The sequence below is a fragment of the Mus caroli genome, chromosome 12 (genome assembly GCF_900094665.2).
Source record: "Mus caroli chromosome 12, CAROLI_EIJ_v1.1, whole genome shotgun sequence".
NCBI lineage: Eukaryota > Metazoa > Chordata > Mammalia > Rodentia > Muridae > Mus > Mus caroli.
In genome coordinates this window covers 112,084,760-112,099,540 of record NC_034581.1, presented here as the reverse complement: position 1 = coordinate 112,099,540, position 14,781 = coordinate 112,084,760, and the positions used below count along the sequence as shown (strand labels likewise).

The following is a 14,781-nucleotide window of genomic DNA, read 5'->3' as shown; positions in this document are numbered from 1 at the left end:
TCTCTCTCTCTCTCTCTCCCTCCCTCCCTCCCTCTCTCCCTCCCTCCCCTTCTCTCTCTGTGAGCTACAAAGATGAAATGCAGAAAGCAGTATCTATGCAACAGCCCAAGTGCTGTCCTATCTTGAGATTCCCTCGTCAGTCAAACTCTAGTTCATAACTCAGCCTCACTAGATTTTCAGGACAGACCTGGGCAGATGTAGCCAGATTCTTCAGCAGACCTGAATGCCTCAGTTCTTGATGGAGCTACCATCCACGTCATTCTGCTCTTCCAGACTCTGGCCTGAATGGCCCATTAAGCTCTGTGTCATGGTAAGGGATTTTCTAGATCACAGTTTCAAATTCTACATTCCTCCGGCAAACCATTCCTAAAACCTAAAAGTCAATCCCAAGACCTGTGGGCAGCCTCACTTCTTGGTAACTATTTTCTATATTAGTTGCTTTCTTGTTGTGAGGAAGTATCTGGCAAAAGCGACGTAAGGAAGGGTTTGTCTTGGCACAGTTTGAAGTCCACAAGTCCATCTTGGTGGGGATGGCATAGTTGCAGGACACAACACAACTGGTCACATGGCATCCACAGCCAGGAAGCAGAGAGAGTTGAACACTGGCTCCATTCACTTTCTCCTTTTCATTGAGTCTGGGACCCCAGGCTGTGAGAAGAAACCGGCGCCAGTGTGAGGAGTACCTGCTCAGGTCTCTCCTAGATGCACAGTGCAGGGAAGTACTTGTGATCTGGGTTCCCCAGGGTTTCAGCACCTTCACTTTGTTACATATCCACTAAACCATCTGGTATAAGCATACAGAGGCAAACCAGGCAGGACCATGCTGTCTGTGAGGTCCTCCCAGAAGGGCCTCTGCCACACATAGGTTATGACTTAGCCCTACACAGGGACACAAGATTCGTAGTTGGTACAACACACAGCTCTTGGGAACTTAAGCTTGAAGTGGGTCAGCATCTATAAAACCACACTTTTGGCGTCTGCAGTGATGTCTCAGTTGGTAAAACACTTTCCTCCATGTATAAGGACATGGATTTGATCCTATTATCAGTATAAACTATCAGGCATGGTGGTGCAATCCTGTAACCCAAGTACTGGGAGGCAGAGACTGGAAGATCCCTGGAGTTTGCCAGCTAGCAAGTTTAGCTTAACTGATGCTGTCCAGGCCAATAAGAAACCTTGTTTCAAAGGAGGTGGACACCATTCCTCGGGGTGGCACCTGAAGTTTCCCATTGGTCCCCACACTCATATGCATGGATGTGTAAGCACATCAGCATAGATACAAATGTGCATCTCTCTCTTTTTCTCTATCTCACACATATCACATCACACTTTTATAATTTTCAGGGAACAGTAATCTTATTGGTGGGCATGTTGTGCAACTTTTGAAGGATAAAGCTTGTTTGGGGGACAGAAAGGTAGAGGTACCATCTTTGACTGACGTCAGGATGCTCAATGGGGTTCCAGAGATGTGTCATCTGACCCTTGGAATGCTTAGGGTCATTAAGATGGTTTCAGGAAAGCACAGGAAGGACACATGGCCAGAACCACCCCCACTTAACTGCAGACTTAACCTGCAATGAGCATTTGTGGAAGAACACCAAAGAACCAAAAGGACCAGCAGTCTCACAGCCAGGAAGAGGTGCATCTTTCTGCAGGGGCTCTCAGAAAGGAGGCCATGGTCTCTGTCACCCAGAGGCAGAACCACAGCATGATAGATACATTTGTTCCAGAAGCAGCAGCCAGGCCAAGCAGGTGGTACATGCCTTTTATCCAAACACTTGGGAGGCAGAGGCAGGCAGATTTCTGAGTTCGAGGCCAGCCTGGTCTACAGAGTGAGTTCCAGGACAGCCAGGGCTATACAGAGGAACCCTGTCTCAAAACAAAAGAAAACAAAACAAAACAAAAACCAGAGAAGCAGTGGTCTTTGCTGACACAGGGCAGAGCAGGGGTAGATATCCTATCTGCTGAGGATGTGCGCAGGAGCCATGACCCAGAACTTCTTAGTGGAGTCAGTGTCTAGTGTTATCATATGCAAAAGTACAAGTGAAAAAGCTGAGTTCTTCCCTTAGTGACATCAAACCACGGATGGACGAGGCTGCTTCCCAATTGAGGAAACCATTCCCACTAGCCACCTTCCCTCCATTTCTACAGGAAGAGCAGCAGAACATTTCCACAAATGGGTATTTTTACCACCCTTTTCTGCTAGTTGTGGCAGAGGTGCCTGCAGTGTGGGTACATCTTGGTGCACTGAGCTGGTTCATCTTCAGTGTGTAAGCTATCTGCGCTGATGTGACAACTTCCACAACTTTGAAGCATTCAATGACTGGACATGACAGCCCTCACCTCCAGAGGTCAGAAAGCTAAAATGGCTTTCTTCAAACTTGCAAGCTCCCTGTAGCTGACCATCCTCACCTCCTATGCCTGACTTCTTTGGCTGCCTCACCATGGGTCATAAGTCCATTGTGGCCTCTCAGACTCAGCCTGGTAGGAGCCTTTCCCATCTGTAGTCCACTTGCATTTGTCTCATGAAGACCTAAGACACGGCCCTTGTACAGGAGACTGTTCTCTTGCCCCCTGAGCCAGATGACAAGGAACAAGCACTAGATATTCAGCTACCAGACAGTGGATACCTCTCTGTCCTGAGCTGCCTGCTGCCTAGGGATCACAGGTACTCTGACAGCATGTGTGGTCTTGACTGGGACTCCATTAGGGTTAGCTTGATTTCTGATGAAAGGCAACCACTAGCTATAGTCTTTGGAAGCCTAAACCTATAGAGCCAGTAAGAATGAGCTGAGTGGAGATGGAGGCAGGGAAGTGACGAGGAAGAACATATGGGGATGGGAGGCTCTGTACATTGAGATTACAGAACATGCTGCTCTCTGTAGCTCTGTGTGGGTATGCTGCTGGCCAGGCTCATCTTTTAGGCTGGGTAACAACATTGGAGAGGAGTCGGGTGAGCTTCCTATGGGTCTATACAGCTCTCTCGGACAGGCTCCTGTGTGGAAGCCTCATGATCACCTAGTAAGGGAGGTGGTCACTGTGATAACTGCTTTACGAGGGGCATGTAGAGAAGAAAAGCAGGGCTGTGAGCCATGATGGAGGCCTGGTTAAGACAGAGTAAACAAATGGCAGATGCACATGATGGGGATATCAAGGACCCTTGAACACTGAGGCTAGCTCTGGACTAGGCCACGTCCTTGGGGTTCATACAACGAGTTCTGGCTATCTGCCTTACAAAATCTGAGACCACGACTGCCAGGATGTTCACAATGGTGGCTTAGCAGTGGTAAGGTCATGGTATTGGGCCTAGCTTCAGATGGTAGCATCCCTTAACACAGGGCACTGTAGTCTTGGACACTATGAGCCAAGGATTGGCTGCAACAGGACCTTGTCATGCTGACGCTCTCTCTATTGGGGATGTCAAGGCCCCAGTACAGGGAAAGAAAAAACCACTGCCATGTAAGTCACTCATTAGCTATTACAGCCTGAGTGAGCCAATAAGGGCAGATGACATTAGTGATATGACATCATCAGGTTATGATGTAATAACAGAATTGCAGCTATGGGTAAAAGGCCCTTATTTTTAAATGTGGGCTAATATATTTTTGTATCTTAATGTCTAAAATAGAGTCATTATTTGGCCCAGAATTATGCTAAGTGGGAGTGGCTGAGCCCAAAGCCAATTTGTGGGTTACTGCCAAGTGTTTCAACAGGGGGCTTTAAAAATGGTATTGGGAAGATTGGGGGTACCTTGTCAAGCACTGTAAGGAGAGTTACTGGGAAACAGCATGTGTGCTATGATGGGTCAGTTCTGTAAGCAGTTATCTGAGGGTAAAGGCTGGCTTCTACCCTGGGCAGGTTATACAGCCATTTTAGTGCAAGTTCCTCCACTTGCAGTAGAGACAGCTCCAAGACAAGCACCACTATCACTAGAAAGACAAAGGCAATGCATAGCTAGCTTTGGTTGCATGCTGGTCGTGAGTGCTTAGACAGCTCAAGCTAGAGCTGCCAGGGTCTGGGAGTGGTTCACATTGCTAGACGGCAGGCTTAGGCTCATCAACCAGACCTCTCCCAGAGGACACCTGATGGATCTCAGCCAGCACAGAGGATGCCATGTTGACTCTCCTTGACCAATGACTTGAAGATGTAAGAAACATAAAAGAGCAGGCAGTAAAATCCAAGAGAGGAGGTAGCGGGTTAAGACAGACACAGGGCAGAGTCTCTGAGATTTAACAAAGTTCCTTCTGCTAGAGAGAAGGCTGAGTACAGTTCCTCTGATATAACTCACTAAGCCTGGATCGTTGGGCAGGGCTGGCACCCCGGGGCTCACAGCCACTGTTAAGGAAACATCCTTGGATTCTGATGGCAACTTGGAAGTGATCCAGCATGGCCACGTGAGTCCCATACAAATGTAGCTGAGTACTCTCTCTATGTAGGAAACCTAGGACTGAAGAGGGAAGGAGCACTTGGGAGGATTTCCTTCTATCATAGGGAGCACGCTGGCTACACATCACATCAGCTCACCCCCTGGGACAGCAAGTTGCTTCTCTATACTACACAGGTATGAGACAGGAGACTGCTCTGTATTCTAGACCTTGCCACACACCTGTGTATCCAGCTCTTTGTTCTCCTTGGTTTTGTGCCAAGAAGTATTCTTGCTTATGGCTTCAGAATCAATCAATTAATCTCTCTCTCTTCTCTCTCTCTCCCACTCTCTCTCTCTCTCCCTCTCTCTTCCTCCTTCCCTCCCTCTCCCCCTCTCTGTCTCTCTTTCTCTCTCTCTCTGCCCTTCTCTCTCTCATCATAATTTAGATACAAAATTTTCTTTCAATTTATTTATAATATAGTGTGCCAAAACAGCATTATATTCCTGCTGGTGATCTAAAAATCAGACCAACAAAATATTGCATAATTCTTTGTAACTATGCACAAAAACTGCCTATGGATTCTTTAAAGTTCCAAGAGAATGCAACTAGATACAGTCACATGCTGGCCTGGTGCCTAGAGAGTGTGGGCTGCGGCTTCTTTGAGAATTTGATGGTGTTGGAGAGGCTGGGCTGTGGGGACCCTGTCCCTGGCCTTCCTACTTGTGATTCTGCTACGCCCCTTGCCACCTCACTGGCCCAGTGCTGGACTGCCTTGGCAGGGTTTTGACAGAACCACACCAGCAAAGAGGCAGTGGGTAGAAAGGGTGTGAGGGGCTCTTCAAGAGCAGAGGAGTGGGACAAGCTTGCAAAAGCATGGGGACAGGTAGCAAGCATAGGGGGCTACTAGGAAGAATGACAGGCATAGGTGAGGTTGTGGACTACAAGGCTGGAGCAGGGGCGATCAGGAGGTTGGGGGCCTGAATGCCTGGATGAAAGTAAGAGATGAAGGAGACCCGAGACTGTCACAGAAAGGAGACAAAGCAACCCATCCAGAGTGAAAGACAGTTCTGTTTTGTGCCTACATGCTAAAGGACACCCCAACAGGAAGTACAGAGGGCTGAGGAACTGAATCCCCATCTTGCCACTTACGCTCCTGTGGTGGGCTATCAGCGTGCACGCTTATAAACAGAGCAACATGAGAAAAACCCTTCTCAGCATTCTTTGGCTCTGTGGCAGGGCCAATTCCATTAATGAGAGATAGCAAAGCAGGATAGGAGAGGGGTGTTCCCCAGAGTTTGGGACAGAGGTCAGCAAGCCACAGCTAGAGGGCACTGCTCAACGGTTTGTCTCTAATGCCCAAGGCCAGGGTTCTGGTAGCTGGAGAAACTGAGTCCCCTAGTGACCCTGGCCTCCAATGACTCACGCTTTTCACACTTGGTGCAGCTGAGAGCTGGGTGGCAGAGTCCTATTGGTTGGCACCAGGAGTTGGTACCAATCATGTTCCTGGCATTCCTGGAAGCATTTTTCTCTCTGCCTCACTCTAGTGTGGACAGGCAGGGATGAACATCTGTCTGTCACAGAGGCCCAAGGGCCCCTGATCTTCCCCTTGGCTACCATAGTAGTACCAACTGTTTGCCTGTGCCAGCCTCTTAGGGGAGGGCATGTTCTGAGGAGCGGACTTCAAATTGAAGCACAGTCAGATAGATGCCTTCATCCCATTTCTATCCAGTCCAGCTCCCTGGCCCCAACTTATCCTATCCATCACAACTCTACCATTGCACAGGGACAGTGGCTTGGTACTCAGGCATCTTAGCACCTGTCAACAGTCTCTGACATGGCTGGTGTTTAACAAAGCCCGGCTGTTGGTGGGACCTGCTTTATGTTGCTTTTCTTCTAAATATAAAACTTGTAAGCTACAAGTTCCTAATCATAGCTGTCTAAGGGGAACATGTTTGGACACCCCACCCCACCCCCTGGAAGCAGGGGGTAGAATACCAGCCTTTCTCTCTCTCTCTCTCTCTCTGGGAAATGTTGACACGTAGGTGGGTAACCTGAATTCTAAAGGCTCACTGCTCTGCATGACTTTTGCACATAGCTTGAAACTCAGCCCAAACCCCTGCATTTATTCTAAGGAGAAGCCAAGGAGGTCTGACTGAAGGGGATGCTATAACATTCTGCTATTTGGAAGAGAGCCCTTAGATGTCTCTGGCCTGCAGGCTGCAAAGCCCCAGGTGGGGGCTCAATGACAAGGTGCTTTCTGGCATCTCAGCGTGGATCTTCATTCTGTGTGCTCTATTTATGCTAACCTGAGACCAGCATGGCTTTGCCAGGCTCTCAGAACAGGGATAGCAAAATATGTTATTTCTGAAATATGGACAAGAACCTCTTGTCTTGAAGTAGAAGAGTAGCTGAATTATTCACATGTATCCATCATCTCTGAACAGACCAATGTTTGTCAAGTGTCTATTTATATAGGAAGACTTTGATTACTGAGGCCTTTCTTGGGTGGGCTCATATTGTCAGTCAAAGTCCAAACTTTCCCTAGGTCATATGGATACCCCTGGCTAGTGATGTGGAAGAGAGCCAGGTACTATAAAGATGTACACACCCAGTTCCTATACCAGGGGTTCTGTATTTTGCATGCCCACCTAGTATATCTTTTCATTATAGGAAACTAAATTGTTCTCTACTGGAGCGGCTTCAGGACAACAGTGATACCCAGGTAGAGTGAGCCATCCATGTCTGTGGCAATATTGTACCAGTAACACCAGTGACCACTGCTAAAACTGAGTTGGAATACCTAACTCTATGCTAACGACCATGCCCGTTTCTGCAGCCCCATATGTTCTCAGACCATAGGATCCCATAGGTTTCCTACACTAGAGCAAACAGTCATAGGGATAGTTCCCACTAGGGTTCCTCTGTCCCCAACAGGCACTCTCTGTGATCTACCATGGCATCCAAAGAGGCAGTCTGGCTTTTGGGGCTGGGGCAGTTGTAGAAGGAAACAAGTCTAGGAGCTCAGGCTTGCATACAGAGGTGGAGTAGACCTTGGGGCTCTGCAGACTGTGATGGTGGGCAGAGTAAATCACAGCCAGGTGTCCCCACCTCCTCTCCCCCTGCTAGGTCACCCAAGCTAGATACATACAGGTCAGCACAGCCAGGGAACGGTTCTTGGGGGCATTCTCCTCTCTCTGGGCCACAAGTGAGCTGTTGGGCTCTGCTTGGTAGGCGCACAGTGCTTCCCACTCCTTCTCCAGGCGGTTCTTGTTCTTCAGATGGTCTTCCATGTAGGCCTGGAAAGGACACACAGAGTCAGGAGTGTGGGATCTAGGACTGGCAAGGCCAGGTCTGGAAGCATGGAGTATGTCATTATCCCAGCTTTTGTTTTGGGGGACTGAACTTAAGCATTGAGCCTGTAATTGTGAAGTGTACTTGAGCAAGGGTGATCTTCTAGAGAAGACAGGTAGCTCCCTGACAGGCTAAGTGTACAAAGAAAATATGTCCAACTGCGGTATTGGGGTCTGCTATAGGGGTATCATATACACTTGGGGTGGGCAGGAACAGACATAGGACGCAGGGGCCAGGTGGCTGTGCTAAGGAGCAAGGAGCGCTGGTGCAAGAAGAAGCAGTATTAGGGAGATATGCACATGGAACCATGGGAAGCTTATGAGCAGGGGCAGCTGGGATGCATGTGCTTGAAAAACCTCCCTGAGAACATCACTTGAGAACATCACTTCTCAAAGCAAGGGGCAGAAAGACACACATCAAATGATGTTACAGAGGAAAATAGTGGTGCATAGCTACCAAGAAACCCTGGGGATGCATCCCTGCAAATGACAGCTTATATGGCAAGTCCCTTTGTATCCAGCCAGGGTCCTGCCAGACAGCCTATGGGTAGAGGCTGAACCAGAACCATAGTCTTCACCAGGTCCTGCATTGAGCCACTTTCCAAGGGGTTCAGGGAGAGAAAGATAGCATCTCTGTGGATACCAGGGGTGGAGTGCACATGGATTCCTATTTAATGAGGAGTTATGGTATTCTCAAATGGTGCTACCAATCCATCAGGCACACACACACACACTGACATGGAAGATATGTGCACTGTTAGTACATATGCCAACATGTGGAAACATGGTTGTCAGACAGCCATCTTAGGGGCAGTGTTTCCTCATGAATCAGCCTAGAGCCAGGGAACTCAGACCCACAGCTGTGGGCCTGCCTCTCTTTCCCATAGGGCTCTACACAGAAGTTATTTTTCCTTAGCGTTAGAACTTAGCTTAACCATTCATACCCGGAATTACGAAGATCTGTGCTGAAATCTGAACTTGTCCAGCATTAACCAAACACAAATCAGAGGAAGCAGAGTTAGACCCATGGGCTAGTTTTCCCAGTACTTGCCAGTGAGAATACATTACTACTGGTGACTGAGGACATAAAGACCATTTCCTGACACAAAGACACCGTGTGGCTTGCACAGCTTCCCAACCCACTCACTCTGGAAATGGGACACTTCCAAGAAAAGATGCTTGGAGAACCAAACCCAGCTGAGTTTTGATTTCTGTAAGATGTAGTGATTCCTTCCCCCAGAGTGTTGTCTGTTGTAGCTCAGGAGTCCTGTCGTCCAGAGTATCATCCACTGCTGTTCAGCTTTCCTTTCCTCACTAGGTAAGTACTTTACCACTGAGCTGTATCTCTAGCCCTATTTATGGGGTTTTTGGTTTTTTGTTTGTTTGTTTGTTTTTGTTTTTGTTTTTAGAGACAGGGTTTCTCTGTATAGCCCTGGCTGTCCTGGAACTCACTCTGTAGACCAGGCTGGCCTCGAACTCAGAAATCCACCTGCCTCTGCCTCCCGAGTACTGGGATTAAAGGTGTGCGCCACCACGGCCAGCCTATTTATGGGGTTTTAATCTGCTATATACCACACAGAGACATATGTTTTCAAGTGTGTCCACACAAGAAAAAAGATATGCACATACTTGCATGCCTGAACACACATGGCCTCTTAGCACAAAGTAGCCAGCACCCAATAGTCAGCCACGGGCTCACATCCTTCCTGTTACTTCTACCCGTTGCTCTTACCCACACCTTCCATGCACTGACACCCAAGTGTTGAAAGAACCAGGAAAGTCCTCTCAGTCAATCTTACCCCTAACACCTACTCCAGGTGACAGTTTGGTAGAAGGCAGAGGCAGGAACTTCTCTGTTCCTGGTTACTCAGGAAGGAAGGAAGCTCATTCAACTGTTCCTTGAAGCTTTGACGAAAGCATACCAGGATCTCCATAGAGGTTAGCTGGGTCCCGCTGTGCCACCTCCCTGTGGCTGCATGCCCTGGAAGCCAGTGAGCACCATAAAAGAAACTCTTAAGGGTGAAATGCAGGGCCTGGTGGTGGTGATGGGTACTGAGGAAGCTTGCTTAGAAGGCCCCTGTTGCAAATGGCTGCACCTTGAGTTTCAACAGACTACACTATCTACTTTTTCTACAGAATGCTGGTTCTCAGGACCCTCCAGCATGGAGTCAGAGACCATGAAATAGAAAGATGTGAAACTGGGCAAAGTTGAGAGGCTCCCTCTAGAGCACTCATTCTCAATCTGTGGGTCATGACCCCTTTGGGGATCACATATCACATGTTTACATTATAATTCACAGCAATAGCAAACGACAATCATGAAGTAGCAATGAAATAATTTTATGGTTGGGGGTCAGCACAACATGAGGACCTATATTAAAGGGTTGCAGCATTAGGAAGGTGGAGAACCACTGGTCTAGAGAATGGAGCCAGAACCACCTTCCTTGGAGATGACTGTGTCTGGGGAAATGAGCTCTTTAACTCAGTTGTATGAAGGGCTGGAGTTTGATCCCAACACCCATGTCAAAGGGGCATGGCAGTGTGAACCTTTAATCCTAGAAGGTGGAGACAGGCAGATCCTGGGGACTTTCTGACCAGACCTAGTCTAGCAAAATTGGCAAATTCCAGGTTCACCGAGAGACCCAACATCCACCTCTGGTATCCACCCTCACAAGTTCACACATGTGTGTATACCACACACAAAATACATGTATGAATACATATGTGTAAATGTGTAAACACAAATAAATGCACAGAATGAGCAGATATAATCATTGAGGAGCATCAATGGTGTATTTTGTACACAGTTAAAACTTTCTTCTATTATGTACTGATCATTATGCGTATGGTGTGCGTGAGTATCCCACAGTGTGTATGTGGAGGTCAGAGGATGATCTTTGGGAGTCCTCTCCTTTCTCTGTGAGTTCCAGGACATGAACTCAGGTCATCAGGCTTGCATGGCAAGATCTCTAGGCCTGCTTAGTCATCTCGTTGGCCCTTTGCACCAATTCTTTAAGATAGGATGACATCTTAGCACAGTGTAACACTTCTGTTTTGGGGAAATCTGGCAGGGTCATTGAGTCCAGTCCGGGTGTAGGGACTGAGCAGCAGCCCACTTAGGTGTACAATCTCAGAGTCTGAAGTTGTTTCCTTCCTATCAGGAGCAGGTACAGATGGTTCTGGGTAGAGAGCCTGACCGCACCCTCTTTCAGGAAACCCATTATGAGCAAAAGCTCTTTCTATGGCAAAACAATACCTCTTGTGACAGGCCCTGGCTGGATCACCTGGTCCCAGGTACCCTGTGTCAGAGTCCTATTCACACGAACCACAGAGGCTCTTTACACTGCACAATCAGCCTCATCATGGAGTCACAGCAAGTTCATTTGAACTTCTAAGTTTGATGCAGCCTGAGCTCTGGGCGTCAGCTTGGGTGGAGGGACAGATGGAAGCAGTAGATCTTGATACTGTCATTTTCCTCCTGAGAATTAAGTCACTTATTGATGAGCTTGTTTATAATAAATCTGAGGTAAGTTCTTCATTCTCCTGGCATGTGCTGCTCACCAGGTGGTCCTGTATGCCTCTATTTGATCAGCATTTTCCTACTAATGAAGTGATGGTCACACCTACCAGCCACATTCTAGGCTCTCTGATGGTTTAGCATCACTGTCACCTTGGCTGGATGTAGAGTCACCTAGGAGGTATACCTCTGGGTTTATCTATGAGAAAGAAAAACTCACTCTGAGATTCTGGTCCTTTGACATGTGAACAACCAGCCCATGCTCCTCTTGTTCCAGCTACCATGCCTCTCTTGTCCTAATAGAATACTTCCTCACACCATTAAGTTGTTGTCTCTTCCTTAAGTTGTTTTCTGTCCATTATTTGGTTGCAGCAATTAATATGGAGTCTGTCTTCCCCTTTTGTGGTTTGTGATACGAGTCTGTGGGGAGGCTCAGCCTTCATAGTGAAATAACACATTTTAATCAGTGAAGATAAAACCAAAAATTGTTCTTTCCTGTGGCCTGCTCTTGCAGGAGGTGCAGGGGTAGCCAGGAGGATCAACTGGGCAGTGCTCTTAGACCAGGCAGCTTCTGGTTGCCAGGCCAATGGACTTGCAATTTAACTGTATTTATACTTATTCTGTAGTGGGCATTCAGCTGTGAGTGTTTTACAATGGCCACTTAAACAACCTTTTTGTTTGTTTTGCTTTCGCCAAGACCAGTTTTTCCTGTGTAGCTGTGTAGCTGGTTTCCTGGGCTGTCCTATAAGTATAGGTGTGAGGACTGGGTGGTGGTGGGAGACTCTGGGTTTGGTGTGTGTGCATGTTCACATGTGAGTGTGGATGGGGTTGGAGGCTCAGGGGTGTATGTCCAGAGTCTTCCTTACCACCATCCACCCTATTGTTTTAGCCTCTCCTCATTGAATCCTGAGCTCACTAATTCAGCTAGACTGGCTGGCCGGTGAGTCCAGGAATCCTCCTGTCTCTGGCACATACCACCATGGCTAGCTTTCATGTGATTGCTGGATTCAAACTCAGGACCCTGTGCTTGTATGACAAGCAATTTACCTATAGACTCATCCTCCTAATCCTAAGGGTGTTTTTTTTTTTTTAATTGTAACTTTAGTTACATAAATATCACAAAAGGAAATGAATAGAAAATTAGGATAGAACAAAAGGAAACACAAATACAAACTGAATTCTGTTCTTCCTGGCACCTGGGAGGGCTTAAGTTTTGTGTGTTTGGTCGCTTTTTGTGGTTGCTGTTTGTTTTGGTTATCTTTAGTGCTGGCTGCTACAGTTTAGGCTTTGAACATTCACAACATGACAGAATTTTCCTGCTTAAAACAAAGAGATGCCCATACCAGGTTTGCTCATACAAGCAGGAGACCAGATCCTTGAGAAGTTAAAAAACTGATTAGGAATTCCCCAATCTCCTTAGCGTCTCTCTGGTCCCAGGACTCACTGCTGACCTTGCCTTAGGGGTACAAGAGGTCCTAGAGGTCAAGGCCTTTGTGTTACCACACCCACTTTGTACTTCCTTGTTCACAATCAGTGTATTTACCTGGGGTTGTGGGACACTTTCCAACAACCCAATGGGTGCCTGAATCTTGCAGGGCTCTTTGTATAGAATGCTATTGTTTATAATAATTCTGTCATAAATTTTGTAAATTAAGCCCAGTAAGAGTTTAACAGTGGCAACTTAACAACAACTCAGGTCTTAGGAACCCTAACCCTTGATTTCTTTCTTCTTTGAGAAATTTTATTTTTTCACTGAAAGGACGCATGCGGGAGATTCTTTTTGACACACTCTAGTTGGCAGCACTGCTCTTGTGCTTTGGGCTGTTACTAAGTGGAATAATGCTTACTTGAACACGGCACCATGGTACCTTGGCATTTGATTTGATATTAAGAAAGCGGCTAGCAGGTGAGCAGCATGTCCAACAGGGATGTCCTGGACAAGAGCATGATTGCCCTGGGAGGGAGTGGGAAGGCTGGAGACTCCATCGTAACACTCTAAAGATTGTGCATTTAAAATTTACCAGTGATTAAATATTCTATATAATGTTCTCAGGCCACAAGTGACTGCAGGTAGCTAACCCTTCCGAAATGCGAGTGGATCTGTTGTGTTGATGTTATTTTTTTTTTTTTTTGTAAAGTGCAATTCATTTTTAAAACCATCAAGAGTAGGCTAGCCTTGGTTTGTTGACCAACCTCCCCTTTGTTAGCGTGTTGATTTACACCCCACCTGACTGCAGCTCCTACTGTCTGCCCTGTGATCAGTTTCTGTGCTTCTGCTATAACAAATCCACCTAGAGATGGAGGCCCAGCTCAAAAACCTGCTCTGCATTCTCCAGACTGACTGGGACCTGCCATTACCTCTTGCCTATCTCACCCCTTACTGTCTGTATTGGCTAATTTTAAGTCAACTGGACAAAAGAGAAAGAGTCATTAGAGAAGGGGGTCTCAGTTGAGAAAATGCCTCCATAAGATCAGGCCATAGAGCATTTTCTCAATCAGTGATTGATAGGGGAGGGTCCAGCCTATTTTCAGTGGTGCCATCCCTGGGCTGGTAGCCCTGGGTTCTATAAGAGAGCAGGCTGAGCAAGCCATGTGGGCAAGCCAGTAAGCATCCTCCTCCATGGCTTATGCATCTGCTTCTGCCTCCAGTTTCCTGCCCTGTTTGCGTTCCTGTCCTAACTTCCCTAGAAGATGGGCTATTATTTGGAAGATGAAATAAACACTTTCTGCCTTAAGTTGTGTTAGTCATGGTGTTTCATCACAGCAAAAGTGACCCTAAGTAGGACACTGTCCTGTGATCCTATAACTTGTAATCACTTCCTATGACCCTCTTATCCTATGAGCTTGAGCCTTTATGTGTTGAGTCCTGCCATTGTCTCCCCATGGCCTCTGATCTGGAATCTTCCATCACCCCATGTCCTTCTTGACTTATGATCTGGGCTTTATCCATCTCCTGGCTCCATCTTGACACCAGTCTACTGAAAAAAAGCCTGTGCCTGGCACCACTCCCTGCTTGCTTTTCTCCATGCTTTCAGCTCTCACTTGTCTTGAAACCAACCTTTTCCCAGGGGATATTGGTACCTCAGCTACCATGGAAAGAGTGTTTGCAGGTCACCTGGGATTTCCTGTAAGGTTCTGTAATGGATGAAAATTTTGTATTGATGATGGGTGCCCTTCAAATCCCCTGAGGGGGAAATAAAAGCAATGTAAGTTATTTAGACAAGTTATTTATACTGTCTCACTCTAAATCTCTGTTCTGTCTCTTCCATTCTTGCAATCCAGGAGACATTTGTAAACCAGGGCTCTTGTCCCAGTGTTCTGCTGTAGCCACAACTGAAGGTCAGCTCTTTTATCTGGAGACACAGCAATGGCTACGAAAGCTTTTTTCCATAACACTTCTACATCTGAAGTCTTTTTCTCTAACATGTTCTTTTCTACTTAAACACCCACCACTACCACCCTCTCCTGTTCCCACTCCTACTTTTCCTCTTTCTAGGGGGTCTCTACTACTTTTGGGTTCCATGTATAAGAGAATGCTTGTAGGATC

The 14,781-nt window shown here is 47.0% G+C and overlaps 1 protein-coding gene across 1 annotated transcript in view; it reads right to left on the bottom strand.

Moving 5' to 3' along the window:
• Positions 1 to 14,781, bottom strand: part of Ptprn2 (protein tyrosine phosphatase receptor type N2) — a 748,763-nt gene that overhangs the window by 56,886 nt on the left and 677,096 nt on the right. Inside the window, exon 15 of the mRNA XM_021179074.2 lies at positions 7,516 to 7,663. Within this exon, the coding sequence (XP_021034733.1) occupies positions 7,516 to 7,663 (148 nt within the window). The remainder of the gene's footprint in view (positions 1 to 7,515; positions 7,664 to 14,781) is intronic.